The sequence below is a fragment of the Tachyglossus aculeatus genome, chromosome 12 (genome assembly GCF_015852505.1).
Source record: "Tachyglossus aculeatus isolate mTacAcu1 chromosome 12, mTacAcu1.pri, whole genome shotgun sequence".
Classification (NCBI taxonomy): Eukaryota; Metazoa; Chordata; class Mammalia; order Monotremata; family Tachyglossidae; genus Tachyglossus; species Tachyglossus aculeatus.
The window spans coordinates 44,122,689-44,147,942 of NC_052077.1; the positions used below are offsets into that span (position 1 = coordinate 44,122,689).

The 25,254-nt window shown below is 45.9% G+C and overlaps 1 protein-coding gene across 3 annotated transcripts in view; it reads right to left on the reverse strand.

Moving 5' to 3' along the window:
• The window catches only part of PDLIM3 (PDZ and LIM domain 3), a 50,417-nt gene extending 26,444 nt beyond the window's left edge, over positions 1–23,973 (reverse strand). For all 3 annotated transcript variants that reach the window (XM_038755292.1, XM_038755293.1, XM_038755291.1), the window contains exons 1-3: positions 23,793–23,973; positions 2,099–2,250; positions 802–886 (exon numbers count right to left, since the gene is read on the reverse strand). In XM_038755292.1, the coding sequence (XP_038611220.1) occupies positions 802–886; positions 2,099–2,250; positions 23,793–23,885 (330 nt within the window). In that variant the 5' untranslated portion in view covers positions 23,886–23,973. The remainder of the gene's footprint in view (positions 1–801; positions 887–2,098; positions 2,251–23,792) is intronic.
• Between the last annotated feature and the right edge of the window lie 1,281 nt (positions 23,974–25,254).

Here is a 25,254-nt window from a genome sequence, read left to right on the forward strand (position 1 = left end):
TGGAACATTGGGACAACCTGATCACCTTAATAATAATAATGATGGCATTTATTAAGCGCTTACTGTGTGCAAAGCACTGTTCTAAGCGCTGGGGAGGTTACAAGGGGCTCACAGTCTTAATCTCCATTTTACAGATGAGGTAACTGAGGCCCAGAGAAGCGAAGTGACTTGCCCAAAGCCACACAGCTGACAAGTGGCGGAGCCAGGATTTGAACCCATGACCTCTGACTCCAAAGCCCGGGCTCTTTTCACTGAGCCGCGCTGCTTCTCCAGCGTGTAACCTCCCTAGCGCTTAGAACAGTGCTTTGCGCATAGTAAGCGCTTAATAAATACCATTTAAAAAATGCCGTGGGGTTGGATGGGGGGTTGAATAAAGGGGGCAAGTCAGGGCGGAGCAGAAAGGAGTGGAAGAAAAGGAAAAGAGGGCTTTTTCAGGGAAGTCTTGTCTTCAATAAGACTTTGGAGGTGGGGAGAGTCATTGTCTGAGGGATATGAGGAGGGAGGGCGTTCCAAGCCAGGGGTTATGTTGCCAACTTGTACTTCCCAAGCGCTTAGTACAGTGCTCTGCACACAGTAAGCGCTCAATAAATCCGATTGATTGATTGATTGATTGATTTTCATCTCTCCCGGCCACTGGGTCGGTGGCCTCCCCCAACTCCGCAGGTGGTCAGGGAAAGCCGGGCCTTAAGCCACGGAATGGGGCCAATGGGGCCATTTCTGAAAAGTCAGAAATGGGGTGTGGGAATGGGATTGGGGGGGACGGAGTGGGAGGCCCCGTGCTGCTGGCTCTGAGTCTCCTACCTGTGGCTCTGATTCCAGGTTGATTTTGTAAGGATGGGGTCGGCCTTCTTCAGAAACCTGCGGAGACCATAGCCTTGTCTCCCCCCTGTGAATGTGGAAAAAGGAAAAAGAAAAAAGAAATCACAAGAGTCAGTGAAGCCCAGAAACACAGTGTTTCCTCTACCCACCCTTTTTTTTATTCGATAAGCTACGTGCCAAAGCACGTGGGAGAATATAATACAGTTGGTAGGCACTCAAGGAGTTTACAGCCTAATGGGGATTTTTTTTTAAGGGCTCCTGTTCATTCGTTCATTCATTCAATCGTATTTATTGAGCGCTTACTGTGTGCAGAGCACTGTACTAGAAGGGGGAGACAGACAAGACAAAACATTAACAAAATAAAATAAATAGAATAAATATGTACAGATGAAATAACTAAAGAGTAATAAATATGTACAAACATATATACATTCATTCATTCAATCGTATTTATTGAGCGCTTACTGTGTGCAGAGCACTGTACTAATATGTACTAAGTGCTTGGGAAGTACAAGTTGGCAACATATAGAGACGGTCCCTACCCAACAGTGGGCTCACAGTCTAGAAGTCTGTTCAGTGTTCACTATGTGACAGGCACTGTAATAATAATAATAATGATGATGATGGCATTTATTAAGCGCTTACTATGTGCAAAGCACTGTTCTAAGCGCTGGGGAGGTTACAAGGTGATCAGGTTGTCCCACGGGGGGGGGGGGGGGGGGTTCACAGTCTTAATCCCCATTTTACAGATGAGGTAACTGAGGCCCAGAGAAATGAAGTGACTTGCCCAAAGTCACACAGCTGACAGTTGGCGGAGCCGGGATTTGAACCCATGACCTCTGACTCCAAAGCCCAGGCTCTTTCCACTGTACTAAGCGCTAGGGCAGATAAAAGATCATTAGGTTGGACCCAGTCCATGCCCCACATGGGGCTCACAGGCTTAATCCCCATTTTACAGATGAGGCAACTGAGGCAGAAAGGAGTGAAACGACTTGCCCAGGGTCACACAGAAAGATAAGTGGTGAACCTGAGATTAGAACCCAGGTCCTTCTGACTCTCTGGCCCGTGCTTTATCCACTACACTATATGGCTTCTCATTTACAATTTAATCAATCATATTTATTGAGCGCTTACTGTGTGCAGAGCACTCTACTAAGCTCTTGGGAGGGTACAATATAACAATATAACAGACACATTCCCAGACCATAGAGAGCTTACAGTCTAGAGGAGGAGACAGACATTGATGTAAATAAATAAATTATGGATATTTGTGGATTACCTATCGATTTTGAGGGAGAGCTGGTGGGCAGCCGCTTTGATCCGGTCCTGAGCGTCGGCGTGGGTCATGGTCTCCGTCCCAAAGCCGTCGATGGCCAGGATGACATCCCCGGGGTACAGGTGGGCAGCCGAAGCCTTGCTACCCGGAGAAACCTGAAGGGATTCAGGATGGGCATGAGCGGGGGCTGCCTGATTCAGGATTCACGGGAATGAGATTTGGGTGGGAATGGGATGAGGGCGGAGGAAGCTACAATTTAACTCAGGAATTACTGTAACAGTAAAATCAGTTACAACAATTTGCACTCAATTTCTGCTGAATTTGGACAGCACTGAATGATAAAAACAATAAAGTTGTGGTATTAAGTGATTAATATGTGCCAAGCACTTGCTGAGTGCTGGTACTAATAAAAATCCCAAATTATATGAACCCATTAGCTACCTCTGGCTCTTACCTCATTCACTCATTCATTCATTCAATCATATTTATTGAGTGCTTACTGTGTGCAGAGCACTTGGGAAGTACAAGTTGGCAACATATAGAGACGGTCCCTACCCAACAGCAGGCTCACAGTCTAGAAGGGGGGGACAGACAACAAAACAAAACATATTAACAAAATAAAATAAATAGAATAGTAAATGTGTACAAGTAAAATAGAGTAATAAATATGTACAAACATATATACAGTTGCTGTGGGGAGGGGAAGAAGGTAAGGCGGGGGGATGGGGATGGGAAGGAGGGGGAGAGGAAGGAGGGGGATCAGTCTGGGAAGGCCTCCTGGAGGAGGTGAGCGCTCAGTAGGGCTTTGAAGGGAGGAAGAGAGCTAGCTTGGCGGATGTACGGAGGGAGGGCATTCCGGGCCAGGGGGAGGACGTGGGCCGGGGGTCGACGGCGGGACGGGCGAGAACGAGGCACAGTGAGGAGGTTAGCAGCAGAGTAGCAGAGGGTGCGGGCTGGGCTGTAGAAGGAGAGAAGGGAGGTGAGGTAGGAGGGGGCGAGGTGATGGACAGCCTTGAAGCTGAGAGTGAGGAGTTTTTGCCTGATGCATAGGTTGACTGGTAGCCACTGGAGATTTTTGAGGAGGGGAGTAACATGCCCAGAGCATTTCTGCACAAAGATGATCCGGGCAGCAGCGTGAAGTATAGATTAAAGTGGGGAGAGACAGCAGGATGGGAGCTCAGAGAGGAGGCTGATGCAGTAATCCAGTCGGGATAGGATGAGAGATTGAACCAGCAGGGTAGCAGTTTGGATGGAGAGGAAAGGGCGGATCTTGGCAATGTTGCGGAGCTGAGACCGGCAAGTTTTGGTGACGGATTGGATGTGAGGGGTGAACGAGAGAGCAGAGTCGAGGATGACACCAAGGTTGCTGGCTTATGAGACGGGAAGGATGGTAGTGCCATCAACAGTGATGGGAAAGTCAGGGAGAGGGCAGGGTTTGGGAGGGAAGATAAGGAGTTCAGTCTTGGACATATTGAGTTTTAGATGGCGGGCAGACATCCAGATGGAGATGTCTTGAAGGCAGGAGGAGACACGAGCCTGAAGGGAGGGAGAGAGAGCAGGGGCAGAGATGTAGATTTGGGTGTCATCAGCGGAGAGATGATAGTTGAAGCCGTGAGAGAGAATGAGTTCACCAAGGGAGTGAACCTGTATATATGTTTGTACATATTTATTACTCTATTTATTTATTTATTTATTTTACTTGTACATATCTATTCTATTTATTTTATTTTGTTAGTATGTTTGGTTTTGTTCTCTGTCTCCCCCTTTTAGACTGTGAGCCCACTGTTGGGTAGGGACTGTCTCTAGCTGTTGCCAACTTGTACTTCCCAAGTGCTTAGTACAGTGCTCTGCACACAGTAAGCGCTCAATATGATTGATTGATTGAGTGAGTGTAGATAGAGAACAGAAGGGGACCAAGAACTGACCCTTGAGGAACCCCTACAGTAAGGGGATGGGAGGGGGAGAAGGAGCCCGCAAAAGAGACTGAGAATGAATGGCCGGAGAGATAAGAGGAGAACCAGGAGAGGACAGAGTCTGTGAAGCTAAGGTTGGATAGCATGTTGAGGAGAAGGGGGTGGTCCACAGTGTCAAAGGCAGCTGTGAGGTCAAGGAGGATTAGGACAGAGTAGGAGCCATTGGATCTGGCAAGCAGGAGGTCATTGGTGACTTTTGAGAGGGCAGTTTCCATGGACTGTAGGGGATGGAAGCCAGATTGGAGGGGGTTGAGGAGAGAGTTGGCATTAAGGAATTCGAGGCAGCACGTGTAGGCGACTCGTTCAAGGAGTTTGGAAAGGAATGGTAGGAGGGAGATAGGGCGATAACTAGAAGGTGAGGTGGGGTCATGAGAGGGTTTTTTTAGGATGGGAGATAACGTGGGCATGTTTGAAGGCAGAGGGGAAGGAACCAGTGGAGAGGGAGCAGTTGAAGATGGAAGTTAAGGAGGAGAGGAGGAACGGAGCGAGAGATTTCATGAGATGAGAGGGAATTGGGTCAGAAGCACAGGTGGCCAGAGTAGCACTTGAGAGGAGGGAGGAGATCTCATCTGGGGATACTGCTGGGAAGGATGGGAGAGTAGCGGAGAGGGTTGAGAGCCAGGGGGTTGGAGAAGGGGGAGGAGTGACTTTGGGGAGCTCAGACCTGATGGATTTAATTTTATTAATGAAGTAGGAGGCCAGATCGTTGGGGGTGAGGGAAGAAGAAGGGGGAGGAACAGGGGGCCTGAGAAGGGAGTTAAATGTACGGAAGAGCTGACGGGGATGATGGGCATGGGTGTCAATAAGGGAGGAGAAATAGTTTTGTCTGGCAGAGGAGAGGGCCGAGTTAATCAATCAATCAATCATATTTATTGAGCACTTACTATGTGCAGAGCACTGTACTAAGCGCTTGGAAAGTTCAAGTTGGCAACATATAGAGAGAGTTAAGGCAGGAAAGGATAAACTTGAAGTGAACGAGGTTGGTATGGTGTTTAGATTTTAGCCAGCAGCATTCAGCAGCTCGAGCATAAGAGCGAAGGAGGAGGACAGTGGCAGTGATCCAGGGCTGTGGGTTACCGATTCATATTCATTTCAATGACTGTGCATTTATTCAAATGTGAAAGTATTTATTTTGATTACTCTGTAAACTCCTTGTCCGTAAGCTTATCATGGGGAGGGAATGTTTCTGTTTATTGCTGTATCCCGCTGTCCCAAGCATTTAGTACATTGCTCTGCAGACGGTAAGCTCTCAATAAATACGATTGAATGAATGAATGAACCCGCTCGCATTTCCCAAGTTCTAGGTGCAGTGGATTGCACCCAGGGGGTACTCAATAACTACTACTATAGCCACCCAGATTCTCTGATGGTGTTTAAGTGTTTGGGCCCAGGGGGAGAATGGAAAGCAGGGCCAAGAAAAGGAATTTTTCACGTGGGGAGCGGAGAGGAGGCACAGGACATCAGAGTGCAGAAAAGTTTTCTGGGCACCGAGCCAAGCTGAAGAGAGAGACTCTCTCAGAATCCTCCTTGGCCTACAAACTTGCCCTGCTCCCTTTTAGTCTCTGGGTCATTATATGTCCTTGTCCTGTTGTCGCTGTTGTCCCTGCCAACACCTGCTTCCTTATGAGGGTCTAGAAACAAGCAGAGAGGGACCCTGTTTGTTCTCTGGTTTTCCGGACCGAATGGCTTTTTTTTTAAATGGTATTTCTTAAGCGCTTACTAAGGGCCCAACGCTGTTCTGAGCACTGGGTAGATACAAGGGAATCAGGTTGGTTACAGTCCCTGTCCCACACGGGGCTCACAGTCTTAATCCCCTTTTTACAGATGAGGGAACTGAGGTATAGAGAAGTAAAGTGATTTGCAAGGTCACACAGCAGACAAGTGGCAGAGCCAGGATTAGAACCCAGGTCCTTCTAACTCCCAGCCCGGGCTCTAACCATTAGGCCATGCTGCTTCTCATTGCTGTCATCCTCATCTTCAATGGTATTTCTTGAGTGCTTACTGTGTGCAGAGTAATAACAGTGATGGTATTTGTTAAGTGCTTAATAGGTGCCAAGCATTGGTCTAAGCGCTGAGTAAATTGGGTTGGACACAGTCCCATGTCCCTCATTCATTCATTCATTCATTCATTCATTCATTCATTGTCGTATTTATTGAGCGCTTACTGTGTGCAGAGCACTGGACTAAGCGTTTGGGAAGTACAAGTCGGCAACATCATCATCATCAATCGTATTTATTGAGCGCTTACTGTGTGCAGAGCACTGTACTAAGCGCTTGGATAGTACAAATTTGCAACATATAGAGACAGTCCCTACCCAACAGTGGGCTCACAGTCTAGAAAGGGGAGACAAAGAACAAAACAAAACATATTAACAAAGTAAAATAAATAGAATAAATATGTACAAATAAAATAAATAGAGTAATAAATACGTACAAACATATATACGCATATACAGGTGCTGTGGGGACAGGAAGGAGGTAAGGTGGGGGGGATGGGGAGGGAGAGGAAGGAGGGCTCACATTCTTAATCCCCATTTTACAGATGAGGTAACTGAATCACAGAGAAGTGAAGTTACTTGCCCAAGGTCATACAGCAGACAAGTGGCCAAGCCGGGATTAGAACCCACGACCTTCTGATGCCCAGGCCCGTGCTCTAGTCACTATGCTACGCTTAGTGAGAGCGAGAAGCGGCGTGGCTCAGTGGAAAGAGCCCGGGCTTTGGAGTCAGAGGTCATGGGTTTGAATCCCGGCTCCGCCACATGTCTGCTGTGTGACCTTGGGCAAGTCACTTAACTTCTCTGAGCCTCAAGTTACCTCATCTGTAAAATGGGGATTGACCGTGAGCCCCACGTGGGACAACCTGATCACATTATATCCCCCCAGTGCTTAGAACAGTGCTTTGCACATAGTAAGCGCTTAACAAATGCCATCATCATTATTATTATTATTATTATTAAGAGTACTGTACTAAGCTCTGGGGAGAGTTCAATATAAGAGAGTTGGCAGACACGTTTCCTGTCTTCCAGCAGGCCACCGACGCCACCCACTTCTGCCAAGTTTTGGACTTTCAAATGGTCAACCAGTCGATCACTCCATGCTCCGTGCTCCATGCTCCTGCTCCCTCCTCCCCAGCCATCCCTTCTTTCCTTCCTATCCCTTCCCCCCTGTTTATTATTATTATCATTAGTAATAGCAGCAATTATTACTAGCAATTATAGCAATTGCTATAGCAATTATAGCAATAGCAATTGTGTTTTTTTAAGACTTTTACTAATTGCCAAACACTGTATTAAGCACTGGGATCGGTACAAGATCATCAGGTCCCATATAATAATAATAATGGCATTTATTAAGCGCTTACTATGTGCAAAGCACTGTTCTAAGCGCTGGGGAGTTTACAAGGTGATCAAGTTGTCCCACAGGGGGTTCACAGTCAATCCCCATTTTACAGATGAGGTAATAACAGAGAATAATAGTAATAATAATAATAATGATGGCATTTATTAAGCGCTTACTATGTGCAAAGCACTGTTCTAAGCGCTGGGGAGGTTACAAGGTGATCCAGTTGTCCCACAGGGGGCTCACAGTATTATTCCCCATTTTACAGATGAGGGAACTGAGGCACAGAGAAGTTAAGTGACTTGCCCAAAGTCACACAGCTGACAATGGGTGGAGCCGGGATTCGAACCCCTGACCTCTGACTCCAAAGCCCAGGCTCTTTCCACTGAGCCATGGGGCTCATAGTTTAAGTAGGAGGGACAACAGTCAATTGAGGGGAAGCCACAGGGTGGGTGGGCGGGATGGGGGAGGAAGAGGAGGCAGCTGAAAGAGGGAACTCTTAAACAATGCCCCCCACTTCCAAATCTTTGTTCCTGCTGGAGCCTTTTTCTCCGCTTGACATCTTTAGAACAAAAGTTTCCACTCAGACATAATTCTCCAGGGTCAAAGCAGGCCCAGAATGCAATTTTCTCTCTAAATATTTGCCCCAACTCAAACTCCTTCTATTTTGAATCTTCCAAGACGATGAAGATTTTTTTCCCATTCGGCTAAATATGGCGAGGCACAATTTTTAATTAAAAAAAAAAAAAAAGCCTAAACTTTTCGGACTTTTCTGAACTTTTCAGAGAAGCAGCGTGGCTCAGTGGAAAGAGCCCGGGCTTTGGAGTCGGAGGTCATGGGTTCAAATGCCGGCTCCGCCAATTGTCAGCTGTGTGACCTTGGGCAAGTCACTTCACTTCTCTAGGCCTCAGTTCCCTCATCTGTAAAATGGGGATTAAGACTGTGAGCCCCACGTGGGACAACCTGATCACCTTGTAACCTTCTCAGCACTTAGAACAGTGCTTTGCACATAGTAAGCGCTTAACAGATGCAATCATCATCATCATCAATTAAATTTATTGAGCGCTTACTATGTGCAGAGCACTGTACTAAGCGCTTGGGAAGCACAAATTGGCAACATATAGAGACAGTCCCTACCCAACAGTGGGCTCAATCAATCAATCGTATTTATTGAGCGCTTACTATGTGCAGAGCACTGTACTAAGCGCTTAAGGGCTCACAGTCTATCATTGTTATTATTCTTTTACAGGCATGAAACCGAAAGAAGCCAATGGAGATGCAGAATAATTCTGATCTCAAATCGCCCTGTCTCCTCTTCTTCATTCCTTCCTCCACAGATTCATCTCAGCCTCACTATGGGGAACACTGAGGAGTTTGCACAGATCATCAGTATCAGCCCCATACTGGGTGCAGGACACTGTACTGGACACCTACTGGGTGTAGGACACTGTACTGGACACCTACTGGGTGCTGAAGGCTGTCCAGGATTGGGAGAGTACAATCAAAGTAAGACTCAGGGTACCTGCCCTGGAAGGGAATATAATCTATTCTCACTGTTCGAAGAATTGTTTTCCGCTACTCATTGTGAGCCCCCTTTTTTACTGGTATTAATTAAGCACTTACCATGTGTCAAGCACTGTTTTAAGCAGTGGGCTAGATATAAGTTAATCATGTCAGACACAGCCCCTGTCCCACACGGGCTAAGTAGGAGGGAGAACAGGTATTTAATCCCCATTTTACAGTTGAGGAAACTGAGGCACAATGAGGTTGACTTGCCCAAGGTCACACAGCAGGCAAATGGAGGAGTTAGGATTAGAACCCAGATTTTTCCACAAGGCTATGATGCTTCCTTGTGAGACCGGGAGCGGTGTTCAGTATGAAGAGTAACATATAGTAAGTGCTCAGGAGAAGCAGCGTGGCTCAATGGGAAGAGCACGGGCTTGGGAGTCAGAAGTCATGGGTTCAAATCCCGGCTCCGCCAAATGTCCGCTGCTTGACGTTGGGCAAGTAATTTAATCAATCAATCAATCGTATTTATTGAGTGCCTACTGTGTGCAGAGCACTGTACTAAGCGCTTGGGAAGTACAAAATGGCAACATATAGAGACAGTCCCTACCCAACAGTGGGCTCACAGTCTAAAAACTTAACTTCTCTGTGCCTCAGTTACCTCATCTGTAAAATGGGGATTAAGACTGTGAGCCCCACGTGAGACAACCTGATCCTCCCCAACGCTTAAAACCGTGCTTTCCACATAGTAAGCACTTAACAAATGTCATTATTATTATTATTATTATAAATAATAGGTGTCTAAAGGTATAATATAAATGTCCCAGCATGGCTCTCTTCCCTCCCAGCTACACCTGAGGGGTCTATATAATAATGATGGTATTTGTTAAGCGCTTACTATGTGCAAAGCACTGTTCTAAACGCTGGGGGCTACAAGGTGATCAGGCTGTCCCACATGGGGCTCACAGTCTTAATCCCCATTTTACAGGTGAGGTAAGTGAGGCACAGAGAAGTGATGTGACTTGCCTAAGGTCACACAACAGACAAGTGGCAGAGCCGGCATTAGAACTCAGGTCCTCCTGACTCATCATCATCATCATCAATCGTATTTATTGAGCGCTCAGGCACCATGGTCTACCCACTAGACCACACTGCTTGTTGGTGAGGGCAGGCCTGAGAGGTGACCGGACAGACACCCCAGAGGGAAACTCAGTGGGATTCTCCCCTGGTGGGTTAGCACTTAGAACAGTGCCTGGCACACAGTAAGTGCTTAACAAATGCAATAATAATAATAATAATAATAATAATAATACAGTCTTATCCTCAGTCCTGGTGGAGGGCAGGGGGGCAGCAACAGGGCTTAGTACGGTGCTTTGCACACAGTAAGTGCTCAATAAATATTATCGAATGAATGAGCCCGGCCTAACGTACTCATCAACTACTGTTGTCTGTGGGCATGCCCCCAGAGCTCGTCAGTCATTCAATCATAATTACTGAGTGCTTACTGTGTGCAGAGCACTGTACTAAGCACTTGGGAGAGTATGTTACAGACATATTCCCTGCCCAAAAAGAGCTTACAGTCTTGAGCGGGAGAAAGACGGTAACAGAAATAAATAAATGTCGGGTACAGACCTAAGTGCTGTGGGGTTGGGTGGGGGAGACGAATAATAATGTTGGTATTTGTTAAGTGCTTACTATGTGCCAAGCACTGTTCTAAGCACTGGGGTAGATACAATCAATCAATCAATCGTATTTATTGAGCGCTTACTGTGTGCAGAGCACTGTACTAAGCGCTTGGGAAGTCGAAGTTGGCAGCATATAGAGACGGTCCCTACCCAACAGTGGGCTCACAGTCTAGAAGGGGGAGACAGAGAACGAAACCAAACATATTAACAAAATAAAATATATAGAATAGATATGTACAAGTAAAATAAATAAATAAATAGAGTAATAAATCCGTACAAACATATATACATATATACAGGTGCTGAGGGGAAGGGAGATGGAGAGGGGGAGGAGGGGGAGAGGAAGGAGGAGGCTCATCAACTACTGTTGTCTGTGGGTGTGCCCCCAGAGCTAGTCAGTCATTCAATCATATTTATTGAGTGTTTACTGTGTGCAGAGCACTGTACTAAGCGCTTGGCAACATTTAGAGACGGTCCCTACCCAACAACGGGCTCACAGTCTAGAAGGGGGTGACAGACAACAAAACAAAACACATGGAGAGGTGTCAAGTCGTCAGAACAAATAGAATTAAAGCTAGATGCCCATCATTAACAAAATAAATAGAAGGGTAAATATGTACAAGTAAAATAAATAGAGTGATAAATCAGTGAAAACATCTGTGGGGCGGAAGGAGGTGGGGGGGATGGGGAGGAGGAGAGGAAAAAGGGGGCTCAGTTTGGGAGCATGAGAGGGAAGGAGCTAAATCAGCATAAACTGGCTTTGATTCAAATCCTGGGGGCGTTTGTTTTTCGGCTAGTCTGTTCATCAGTCGATAATATTCATTCATTTATTCAATCGTACTTATTCACTCGTTCAATCAATCAATCAATCGTATTTATTACTCTATTTATTTATTTATTTATTTTACTTGTACATTTCTATCCTATTTATTTTATTTTGTTGGTATGTTTGGTTTTGTTCTCTGTTTCCCCCTTTTAGACTGTGAGCCCACTGTTGGGTAGGGACTGTCTCTGTGTGTTGCCAATTTGTACTTCCCAAGCGCTTAGTACAGTGCTCTGCACATAGTAAGCGCTCAATAAATACGATTGATTGATTGATTGATTGATTGAGAGCTTACTGTGTGCAGAGCACTGTACTAAGCGCTTGGGAGGTGCAAGTTGGCAACATATAGACAGTCCCTACCCAACAGTGGGCTCACAGTCTAGAAGGGGGAGACAGAGAACAAAACCAAACATACTAACAAAATAAAATAAATAGAATAGATATGTACAAGTAAAATAAATAAATAAATAGAGTAATAAATATGTGCAAACATAAAAAATACATATAAATACATCATATTTACTGAGCGCTTACCGTGTGCAGAGCACTGTACTAAGCGCTTGGGAGGTACAAGTTGGCAACATATAGAGACAGTCCCTACCCAACAGTGGGCTCACAGTCTAGAAGGGGAGACAGAGAACAAAACCAAACATACTAACAAAATAAAATAAATATAATAGATATGTACAAGTAAAATAAATAAATAAATGAATAGAGTAATAAGTATGTACAAACATAAAAAAATACATATAAATACATCGTATTTACTGAGCGCTTACCGTGTGCAGAGCACTGTACTAAGCACGTCGAAAGTACAATTTGGCAACAGATACAGTCCCCACCCAATCCTGGGCTCACAGTGTACAAGTGGGAGCCAGACAACAAAACAAAACAAGTAGACAGGTGTCAATACTATCAAAACAGATAAATAGAATTAAAGATATATGCACATCATTAATAAAATTATTGAGCGCTTACTGTGGGCAGAGCACTGTACTAAAGCGCTTGGAAAGTACAATTCAGCAACAGAGACAATCCCTACCCAACATTGGGCTCACAGTCAAGAAGGGGGTAGAACAGTCTAGAAGGGGGGAGATTTATTGGGTGGTTTTTTTTTTATAATGGCATTTATTAAGCGCTTACTACGTGCAAAGCACTTTTCTAAGCGCTGGGGAGGTTACAAGGTGATCAGGTTGTCCCATGGGGGGGCTCAGTCTTAATCCCCATTTTGCAGATGAGGGAACTGAGGTACAGAGAAATTAAGTAACTTGCCCAAAGTCACACAGCTGACGATTGGCGGAGTAGGAATTTGAACCCATGACCTCCGACTCCAAAACCCGGGCTCTTTCCACTGAGCCACGATGCTTCTCTAAGCCACTTTGCTTCGCTGGTTCTGTGCAAAGTTCTGGACCTTTTGAAGACTCATCCCATATTTCCCCCCTATCACCTCTGCTATTCCCCCTGTAGACTGTAATCTCGTTATTCATTCAATCGTATTTATTGAGCGCTTACTGTGTGCAGAGCACTGTACTAAACGCTTGGGAAGTACAAGTTGGCAACATATCATCATCATCAATCGTATTTATTGAGCGCTTACTATGTGCAGAACACTGTACTAAGCGCTTGGGAAGTACAAATTGGCAACATGTAGAGACAGTCCCTACCCAACAGTGGGTTCACAGTCTAAAAGGGGGAGACAGAGAACAAAACCAAACATACTAACAAAATAAAATAAATAGAATAGATATGTACAGGTAAAATAAATAAATAGAGTAATAAATATGTACAAACATATATACATATATATGTATATATAGAGTCGGTCCCTACCCAACAGCGGGTGGGCAGGGAATGTTTCTGATAATTCTTGTTGTATCGCACTCTTCCAAGCACTTAGTTCAGTGCTCTGCACATAGTAAGCGCACATCTGCACATCTTTTAGACTGTGAGCCCACTGTTGGGTAGGGACTGTCTCTATATGTTGCCAATTTGTACTTCCCAAGCGCTTAGTACGGTGCTCTGCACATAGTAAGCGCTCAATAAATACGATTGATGATGATGATGATGAGTAAGCGTTCAATAAATATCACTGATTGATTGACCTCCTCCCTTCTGCAGCAACTCTGTACTTGTGTGCCCACAAGTAAATGATTTTTTTTCTCTCCCCGGAATTTCCAGGAGCCTAAAGAGGCTTTGTTAGGGTTCGGCGTGGTTTGCTTTTCATACCAACAACCGGGCCCCTGGCGCCAGCACGTATCTGGGATGGTTTGCAGGATGGATCATGGAAACTTTTCCTTGCGCTTCCATAAAAGGCGGAGGCCGCTCCGGGACAGGCTGGGCCCGGACGGCACTGGACACAGCTCTGCACACAGTAAGCGCTCAATAAATACGATTGATGATGATGATGATGATGGACCGGACGGGACCGAACCCATAATTCTCAGGCCCGTACTGTATCCACTACACCATACTGCTGCTTATGTACTGTGCTCTCCTGAGGGCTTAGTGCAGCTGACAATTAATAAATGCCATTATTATTATTATTATTATCTATTAAGTGCTTAGTACAGTGCTCTGCACACAGTAAGCGCTCAATAAATACGATTGATTAATCTACTGTTGTCTGTGGGCGTGCCCCCAGAGCTAGTCAGTCATTCAATCATATTTATTGAGTGCTTATTGTGTGCAGAGCACTGTACTAAGCACTTGGGAGAGTACCTTACAGATACATTCCCTGCCCAAAAAGAGCTTACAGTCTTGAGGGGGAGAAAGACAGTAACAGAAATAAATAAATGTCAGGTATATACCTAAGTGCTGTGGGGTTGTGGGGGTGGGGCGGGGGGAGATAATAATAATAATAATAATGATGGCATTTATTAAGTGCTTACTGTTCTAAGCGCTGGGGAGGTTACAAGGCCTTCCCAGACTGAGCCCCTTCCTTCTTCTCCCCCTCGCCCCCCTCCATCCCCCCCTTCTTACCTCCTTCCCTTCCCCACAGCACCTGTATATATGTTTGTACATATTTATTACTCTATTTATTTATTTATTTATTTTACTTGTACATATCTATTCTATTTATTTTACTTTGTTAGTATGTTTGGTTTTGTTCTCTGTCTTCCCCTTTTAGACTGTGAGCCCACTGTTGGGTAGGGACTGTCTCTATATGTTGCCAATTTGTACTTCCCAAGCGCTTAGTACAGTGCTCTGCACATAGTAAGCGCTCAATAAATACGATTGATGATGATGATGATGAAGGTGATCAAGTTGCCCCACGGGGGGCTCACAGTCTTCATCCTCATTTTACAGATGAGGTAACTGAGGCTCAGAGAAGTTAAGTGACTTGCCTAGACTAGACTGTGGGCCCACTGTTGGGTAGGGACTGTCTCTATATGTTGCCAACTTGTACTTCCCAAGTGCTTAGTACAGTGCTCTGCACACAGTAAGCGCTCAATAAATACGATTGATTGATTAATGTCACACAGCAGACGTGGCAGAGCGGGATTCGAACCCTCCTTCCTCTCCCCCTCCTCCCCCCTCCACCCCCTCGCCTTACCTCCTTCCCCTCCCCACAACACCTGTATATATGTATATATGTTTGTATGTATTTATTACTCTATTTATTTATTTTATTTGTACATATTTATTCTATTTATTTTATTAATATGTTTTGTTTTGTTCTGTCTCCCCCTCCTAGACTGTGAGCCCACGGTTGGGTAGGGACCATCTCTATATGTTGCCAACTTGTACTTTCCAAGCGCTTAGTCCAGTGCTCTGCACACAGTGAGCGCTCAATAAATACGATTGAATGAATGAAGGAATGAACCCATGACCTCTGATTCCAAAGCCCGAGCTCTTTCCACTGAGCCAAATAATGTTGGTATTTAAGTGTAACACAGTAAGCGCTCAATAAATACGACTAAAAAGAACGAGATGATGGAGCGAAAGAAAGCGAGGCGCTTTTAGAAACATACATTATTTATTTTGTATATTTTATTTTGATTATACATCCATCTCTATTTAATATTCTATTTATTTTGTTAATGATGGGCATCTGGCTTTACTTCTGTTTATGCTGACGACTTGACACCTGTCCACATGTTTTGTTTTGTTGTCTGTCTCCCCCTTTTAGACTGTGAGCCCGTTGTTGGGTAGGGACCGCCTCCATATGTTGCCAACTTGTACTTCCCCAAGCACTTAGCACAGTGCTCTGCACACAGTAAGCGCTCAATAAATACGATTGAATGAATGCATGAATGAACCGGACAGAACAGGACCAGACCGGACGGAACTGGATCCAACCTCCCCCTCATCCCCCTTTCCATCCCCCTCATCTTGCCCCCTTCCCTTCCCCACAGCACCTGTATATATGTATATATGTTTGTACATATTTATCACTCTATTTATTTTACTTGTACATATCTATTCTATTTATTTTATTTTGTTAGTATGTTTGGTTTTGTTCTCTGTCTCCCCCTTCTAGACTGTGAGCCCGCTGTTGGGTAGGGACTGTCTCTATACGCTGCCAACTTGGACTTCCCAAGCGCTTAGTACAGTGCTCTGCACACAGTAAGCGCTCAATAAATACGATTGATTGATTGATTGATTGATTGACAGAGAAAGAGCCCGGGCATGGGAATCCGAGGACTCACAGTTGGCCCCGCCCCCTTTACCTGAAGATTGGCTCCTCCCCATGCCTCAGGTTTGCCCCCGCCCCCTCTGCCTCACGGTTGGCCCCGCCTCCATTACGTCATGATTGGCCCCGCCTCCACTACCTCACGGTTGGCCCCGCCCCCATGACCACACAATTGACCTAGCCTCTGTTTCACAATTGGCCCCGCCCCCATGACCTCACGGTTGGCCCCGCCCCATTACTTCACGTTTTCCCGCCCCCTCTGCCTCACAATTGTCCCCGCCCCCACACCTCACGGTTGGCCCCGCCCCCACTGCCTCACGATTGGCTCCTCCCCCACTGCCTCACGTTTGCCCCGCCCCCTCTGCCTCACGATTGGCCCCGCCTCCTCTGCCTCACGATTGGCCCCGCCCCCTCTGCCTCACGATTGGACCCCGCCCCCATTACCTCACGGTTGGCCCCGCCCCCACTGCCTCAGGATTGGCCTTCCCAAGCGCTTGGACTTCCCAAGCGCTTAGTACAGTGCTCTGCACACAGTAAGCGCTCAATAAATACGATTGATTGATTGATTGATTGATTGACAGAGAAAGAGCCCGGGCATGGGAATCCGAGGACTCACAATTGGCCCCGCCCCCATTACCTCACAGTTGGCCCCGCCCCCTTTACCTGAAGATTGGCTCCTCCCCATGCCTCAGGTTTGCCCCCGCCCCCTCTGCCTCACGGTTGGCCCCGCCTCCATTACGTCATGATTGGCCCCGCCTCCACTACCTCACGATTGGCCCCGCCCCCTCTGCCTCACGATTGGACCCCGCCCCCATTACCTCACGGTTGGCCCCGCCCCCACTGCCTCAGGATTGGCCCCGTCCCCGTCACATCACTGTTGGCCCCGCCCCCATTACCTCATGGTTGGCCCCGCCCCTGCCTCACAGTTGGCCCCGCCCCCATAGCCTCATGGTTATTATTAATAATAACAATAATAATAATAATAATAATAATGGTATTTATTAAGCGCTTACTTTGTGTAAAGCACTGTTCTAAGCGCTGGGGAGATACAAGGTCATCAGGTTGTGATCCTTCCCAGACTGAGCCCCCTCCTTCCTCTCCCCCTCCTCCCCCTCTCCATCCCCCCTCCCGCCTTACCTCCTTCCCCTCCCCACAGCACCTGTATATATGTTTGTATTTATTACTCTGTTTATTGATTTATTTTATTTGTACATATTTATTCTATTTATTTTATTTTGTTCATATGTTTGGTTTTGTTGTCCGTCTCCCCCGTCTAGACTGCGAGCCCGCTGTTGGGTAGGGACCGTCTCTAGACGTTGCCAACTTGGACTTCCCAAGCCCTTAGTCCAGTGCTCTGCACACAATAAGCGCTCAATAAATACGATTGAATGAATGAATGAAAAGGTAACTAAGGCCCAGAGAAGTTAAGTGACTTGCCCAAGGTCACACAGCAATCAATCAATCGTATTTATTGAGCGCTTACTGTGTGCAGAGCACTGGACTAAGTGCTTGGGAAGTACAAGTTGGTAACATAAAGAGACGGTCCCTACCCAACAGTGGGCTCACAGTCTAGAAGGGGGGGGGGACACAAATGGCGGAGGCTGAATTAGAACCCACGTCCATGTTCGTCTCCCCTTCTAGACTGTAAGCTCAATGTGGGCAGGGAATGTCTGTCGTATTTTTGTAGTGTATTCTCCTCATTCAATCGCATTTATTGAGCGCTTACCAATCAATCAATCAATCGTATTTATTGAGCGCTTACCGTGTGCAGAGCACTGTACTAAGCGCTTGGGAAGTACAAGTCGGCAATACATAGAGACGCAGTGCTCTGAACACGGTAAGCGCTCAATAAATACAATTGACTGACTGTGACTCCCAGTTTTCAGCAGGGAGATAGCCTGGTCTGAAGCTTTGCTTTCCCGTGTCTTTAAAACATCCCTTGGGCCCATTTTTCTTTTCCTCAATCCCTCTCGCCCTCCTTATCTTATTTTACTGATCTCCTTCTACAAAACATTCCGCACACTTCGTTCCTCCAACATCACCGTCCTGCAATCTCGTCTGTCTCATCATCGTCTAGATCCTCCCTCTAGCCTGGAATGCTCTCATTCATTCATTCATTCATTCATTCATTCATTCATTCATTCATTCATTCACTCACTCACTCATTCATTCAGCGCCTACTGGGTGCCAGGCCCTGAACTAAGCGTTTGGAAAGTACAATTCAGCAGTGACTAGAGACAATTCCTGCCCACAACGGGTTCGCAGTCTACAAGGGGGGAGACAGACATCAAAACAAGGAAACAGGCATCAACAGCATCAATATAAATAAATAGTATTATAGATACATACACATCAAAACAAGTAAACAAGTTAGAATTGTAGATGTAATAATAATAATAACAATGATGATGGTATTTGTTAAACGCTTACTATGTGCACAGCACTGTTCTAAGCGCTGGGGAGGTTACAAGCAGCATGGCTCAGTGGAAAGAATCAATCAATCAATCAATCATATTTATTGAGCGCTTACTGTGTGCAGAGCACTGTACTGAGCGCTTGGGAAGTACAAGTTGGCAACATATAGAGACAGTCCCTACCCAACAGTGGGCTCACAGTCTAAAAGGGGGAGACAGAGAACAAAACCAAACATACTAACAAAATAAAATAAATAGAATAGATATGTACAACTAAAATAAAAAAATAAATGGAGTAATAAATATGTACAAACATATATACATATATGTTTGTACATAGAACCCGGGCTTGGGAGCCAGAGGTCATGGGTTCTAATCCTGGCTCCGCCACTTGTCGGCTGTGTGACTTTGGGCAAGTCACTTCACTTCACTGGGCCTCAGTTCCCTCATCTGTAAAGTGGGGATGAAGACTGTGAGCCCCACGAGGGACAACCTGATCACTTTGCAACCCCCCCAGCGCTTAGAACAGTGCTTTGCACATAGTAAGCGCTTAACAAATGCAATCATCATCATCATCTACAGGGTGATCAGGTGGCCCCACAGGGGGCTCACAGTTTCATCCCCATTTTCCAGATGAGGGAACTGAGGCCCAGAGAAGTTAAGTGACTTGCCCAAAGTCAAACAGCTGACAGTTGGCGGAGCCGGGATTTGAACCCATGACCTCTGACTCCAAAGCCCGGGCTTTTTCCGCTGAGCCAGATATGTACATATGTTCATTCATTCATTCAATCGTATTTATTGAGTGCTTACTGTGTGCAGAGCACTGTACTAAGCGCTTGGGAAGTACAAGTTGGCAACATATAGAGACGGTCCCTACCCAACAGTGGGCTCACAGTCTAGAAGGGGGAGACAGAGAACAAAACATATTAACAAAATAAATAAATATGATAAATATGTACAAATAAAATAAATAGAGTAATAAATACGTACAAACATGAAGACTGGGAGCCCCCCGTGGGACAACCTGATCACCTTGTAATCTCCTTAGCGCTTAGAACAGTGCTTTGCACATAGTAAGTGCTTAATAAATGTTATTATTAATAATAATAATAATGGTATTTGCAAAGCGCTTATGGTGTGTCAGGCACTGTACTAAGCGCTGGGGTGGATACCAGCAAATCGTGTTGGACACAGTCCCCATCTCACATGGGGCTCACAGTCTCAATCCCCATTTTACAGATGAGGTTACTGAGGCCCAGAGAAGTAGTGTTACTTGCCCAAGGTCACCCAGCAGGCAAGTGGCGGAGGCAAGATTAGAACCCATGACCTTCTGACTCCCAGAATGGGCTCTATCGACCATGCCACGCCGCTTGTTCCTGACCAGTTGGTTCAGGGGCTGTGAAAGCGCCCCCGCCCCCAGCACCCAACACGCTTACTATGTGCCAAGCACTGTCCTAAGCGCTGGGGTAGATAACAAGGCAATCAGGTTGTCCCACGTGGGGCTCACAGTCTTAATCCCCATTTTACAGATGAGGGAACTGAGGCCCAGAGAAGTGAAGTGACTTGCCCAAGGTCACACAGTTGACAAGAGAAGCACCACGTGGGACAACCTGATCACCCTGTAACCTCCCCAGTGCTTAGAACAGTGCTTTGCACATAGTAAGCGCTTAACAAATACCATCATTATTATTATTGTTATTATTGAGTGTGGCTCAGTTGAAAGAGCCCGGGCTTTGGAGCCAGAGGTCATGGGTTCAAATCCCGACTCTGCCAATTATCAGCTGTGTGACTTTGGGTAAGTCACTTCACTTCTCTGGGCCTCAGTTCCCTCATCTGGAAAATGGGGATTAAGACTGCGAGCCCCCTGTGGGACAGCCTGATCACCTTGTAACCTCCCCAGCGCTTAGAGCAGTGCTTGGCACATAGTAAGCGCTTAATAAATGCCATTATTATTATTATAATTATTAAAGTGGAGGAGCGGGGATTAGAACCCACGACCTCTGACTCCCAAATCCGGGCTCTTTTAGACTGTACGCCCGTTGTTGGGTAGGGACCGTCTCTATATGTTACCGACTTATACTTCCCAAGCGCTTAGTAGAGTGCTCTGCACACAGTAAGCGCTCAATAAATACGATTGAATGAATGAACTAAGGCAGGCTGCCCCGGCTATCAAAGCGCCTGGAGGCGGCCGCGCTTGGGGACGGGGCGAGGGAGTGCGAATGGCTCAGCGCAACCCATCCCCCGCACTGCAAGCCCAACCCAAGCTCACGCCCAGTACCGGGGAGAGCGCCGGTCACTGTCCATAGTAATAACAATAATAATCGTTATGCTATTTTTAAAGCGCTCACTATGTGCCAAGCACTGTTCCAAGCGCTGGGGTAGATACAAGGTCATCAGGTTGTCCCTCGTGGGGCTCACAGTCTTCTCCTTCCTTCCTTCCTCTCCCCCTCGTCCCTCTCTCCATCCCCCCCATCTTACCTCCTTCCCTTCCCCACAGCACCTGTATATATGTTTGTACATATTTATTACTCTATTTATTTATTTATTTATTTTATTTGTACATATCTATTCTATTTATTTTATTTTGTTAGTATGTTTGGTTTTGTTCTCTGTCTCCCCCTTTTAGACTGTGAGCCCACTGTTGGGTAGGGACTGTCTCTATATGTTGCCATTTGTACTTCCCAAGCGCTTAGTACAGTGCTCTGCACACAGTAAGCGCTCAATAAATACGACTGATTGATTCTCCTCTTTCTCCTCTCCTCCTCCCCAACCGCCCCGCCCTCCAGGAGGCCTTCCCAGACTCAGCCCCCGTTTTCCTTTTCATCCATTCACTCATTCAATCGTATTTATTGAGTGCTTACTGTGTGCAGAGCACTGGACTAAGCGCTTGGGAAGTCCAAGTTGGCAACATGTAGAGACGGTCCCTACCCAACAGCGGGCTCACAGTCTAGAAGGGGGAGACAGGCAACAAAACAAAACGTATTAACAAAATAAAATGAGTAGAATAAATATATACAAATAGAGTAATAAACACGTACAAACATATATTCATTCATTCAATCGTATTTATTGAGCGCTTACTGTGTGCAGAGCACTGGACTAAGCGCTTGGGAAGTCCAAGTTGGCAACGTATAGAGACGGTCCCTACCCAACAGTGGGCTCACAGTCTCGAAGGGGGAGACAGGCAACAAAACAAAAAATATTAACAAAATAAAATAAATATGTACAAATAGAGTAATAAACACGTACAAACACACATTCATTCATTCAATCGTATTTATTGAGCGCTTACTGTGTGCAGAGCACTGGACTAAGCGCCTGGGAAGTCCAAGTTGGCAACATATAGAGACAGTCCCTACCCAACAGCTGGCTCACAGTCTCGAAGGGGGAGACGGGCAACAAAACAAAACATATTAACCAAACAAAATAAGTAGAATAAATATGTACAAATAGAGTAATAAACACGTACAAACATATATACAGTGTATATATGTATACACTTCTAGACTGTGAGCCCCCGTTCTAGACTAGAAGGGGGAGAGAGGCAACAAAACAAAACATATTAATAAAATAAAATAAGTAGAATAAATATGTACAAATAAAGTAATAAACACGTACAAACATATATACATATATACAGTGTATATATGTATACATTTCTAGACTGTGAGCCCCCCTTCTAGACTAGAAGGGGGAGACAGGCAACAAAACAAAACATATTAACCAAATAAAATAAGTAGAATAAATATGTACAAATAAAGTAATAAACACGTACAAACATATATACATATATACAGTGTATATATGTATACACTTCTAGACTGTGAGCCCCCCTTCTAGACTAGAAGGGGGAGACAGGCAACAAAACAAAACATATTAACCAAATAAAATAAGTAGAATAAATATGTACAATTAACGTAATAAACACGTACAAACATATATACATATATACAGTGTATATATGTATACACTTCTAGACTGTGAGCCCCCCTTCTAGACTAGAAGGGGGAGACAGGCAACAAAACAAAACATATTAACCAAATAAAATAAGTAGAATAAATATGTACAAATAAAGTAATAAACACGTACAAACATATATACATATATACAGTGTATATATGTATACACTTCTAGACTGTGAGCCCCCCTTCTAGACAAAAGGGGGAGACAGGCAACAAAACAAAACATATTAATAAAATAAAATAAGTAGAATAAATATGTACAAATAAAGTAATAAACACGTACAAACATATATACATATATACAGTGTATATATGTATACACTTCTAGACTGTGAGCCCCCCTTCTAGACTAGAAGGGGGAGACAGGCAACAATACAAAACATATTAACAAAATAAAATAAGTAGAATAAATATGTACAAATAAAGTAATAAACACGTACAAACATACACTTCTAGACTGTGAGCCCCCCTTCTAGACTGTGAGCCCACTGTTGGGTAGGGACCGTCCCTATATGTTGCCAACTTCAAGCGCTTAGTCCAGTGCTCTGCACATAGTAAGCGCTCAATAAATACGATTGAATGAATGAATGAATGAATGAATGAATATACAGGTGCTGTGGGGAGGGGAAGGAGGTAAGGCGGGGGACCACTCGTGCGCGCACGGGGGCCCCCAGGAAGGCCTCCGAGCTCAGCAGCAGCAGCAATCAATCAATCGAATTTATTTATTTATTTATTTATTTATTTTACTTGTACATATCTATTCTATTTAATTTACTTTGTTAGTATGTTTGGTTTTGTTCTCTGTCTCCCCCTTTTAGACTGCGAGCCCACTGTTGGGTAGGGACTGTCTCTATAGGTTGCCAACTTGGACTTCCCAAGCGCTTAGTCCAGTGCACACACTAAGCGCTCAATAAATCATCATCAATCGTATTCATTGGCAACTTGGACTTCCCAAGCGCTTAGTCCAGTGCTCTGCCCACAGTAAGCGCTCAATAAATACGATTGATGATGATTTATTGAGCTCTTACGGTGTGCACTATACTAAGCGCTTGGGAAGTCCAAGCTGGCAACCTATAGAGACAGTCCCTACCCGACGGCGGGCTCACAGTCTAAAAGGGCAGCAGCAGCAACGAGGAGGGTATGTATTTGTACATATCTATTCTATTTATTTTATTTTGTTAGTATGTTTGGTTTTGTTCTCTGTCTCCCCCTTTTAGACTGTGAGCCCACTGTTGGGTAGGGACTGTCTCTAGATGTTGCCAATTTGTACTTCCCAAGCGCTTAGTACAGTGCTCTGCACATAGTAAGCGCTCAATAAATACGATTGATGATGAGGAGGAGGAGGAGGGGGGTTAGACTTACCCTGGTGATGACCAAAGGCTGGTTGAAATCGACGCCCCCCGAGAGCCGGAAGCCCCAGGGGGCAGGGCCCGGGAGGACGATGGTCTGGGGCATGTGGGCAACCTGGGCAGGCTCCCGAGGGGCAGCGGGCACAGGGGTGGAGGGGCGAATTGGGGGCTTCACCGGCTCTCTGGCCCTTTATCCCTCTTCCCTAGCCCAGGCTGACGTCAGGGGGGAGGGGGCTGGGGGAGCTCCAGCTTGGGCGGGGAGAGAGGGGAGGGCCCAGGCCCCCCTGGGGACTTGGGACAGAGCCACATTCCCCAGCCTCCTGAGGACTGCCTCCTCCCAGGGCAGCCAGGAGGAAGCTTTGGATTTCAGATTCCTTCTGCCTTCTCCCATAATAATAATAAGAATGGCATTTGTTAAGCGCTTACTACGTGCAGAGCACTGTTCTAAGCGCTGGGGAGGGGAAACAAAGTAATGAGGTTGTCCCATGTGGAGCTGGCAGTCTTAATCCCCATTTTACAGATGAGGGAACTGAGGCTCAGAAAAGTTGTGGCTTACCCAAGGTCACACAGCAGACACACGGCAGAGGTGGGATTCGAACCTGTGATCTCTGACTCCAAAGCCCGTGCTCTTTCCACTGAGCCGCGCTGCTCCCTGGGGCCTCTGTCCCCTGCCCTTCTTCTTTAGGGGGCATCCGTTCGTTCAGTCGTATTTATTGAGCACTTACTACTAATCAATCAATCAATCGTATTGATTGAGCGCTTACGGTGTGCAGAGCACTGGACTAAGGGCTTGGGAAGTCCAAGTTGGCAACATCTAGAGACGGTCCCTACCCAACAGCGGGCTCACAGTCTAGAAGGGGGAGACAGAGAATCAATCAATCAATCGATCAATCGTCTTTATTGAGCGCTTACTGTGTGCAGAGCACTGGACTAAGCGCTTGGGAAGTACAAGTCGGCAACACATAGAGACAGTCCCTGCCCAACAGCCGGCTCACAGTCTAGAAGGGGGAGTCAGAGAACAAAACCAAACATACTAACAAAATAAAATAAATAGAATAGATAAGTACAAGTAAGATAAATAAATAAATAAATAGAGTAATAAATCTGTACAAACATATATCCATATATACAGGTGCTGTGGGGAAGGGAAGGAGGTAAGATGGGGGGGATGGAGAGGGGGACGAGGGGGAGAGGAAGGAAGGGGCTGAGTGTGGGAAGGCCTCCTGGAGGAGGTGAGCTCTCAGCAGGGCCTTGAAGGGAAGAAGAGAGCGAGCTTGGCGGCTGTGCGGAGGGAGGGCATTCCGGGCCCGGGGAATGACGTGGGCCGGGGGTCGATGGCGGGACAGGCGAGAACGAGGCCTAACGGTGAGGAGATTAGTGGCGGAGGAGCGGAGTCCGCTGCTCCCTGGGGCCTCTGTCCCCTGCCCTTCTTCTTTAGGGGGTATCCATTCATTCAGTCATATTTATTGAGCGCT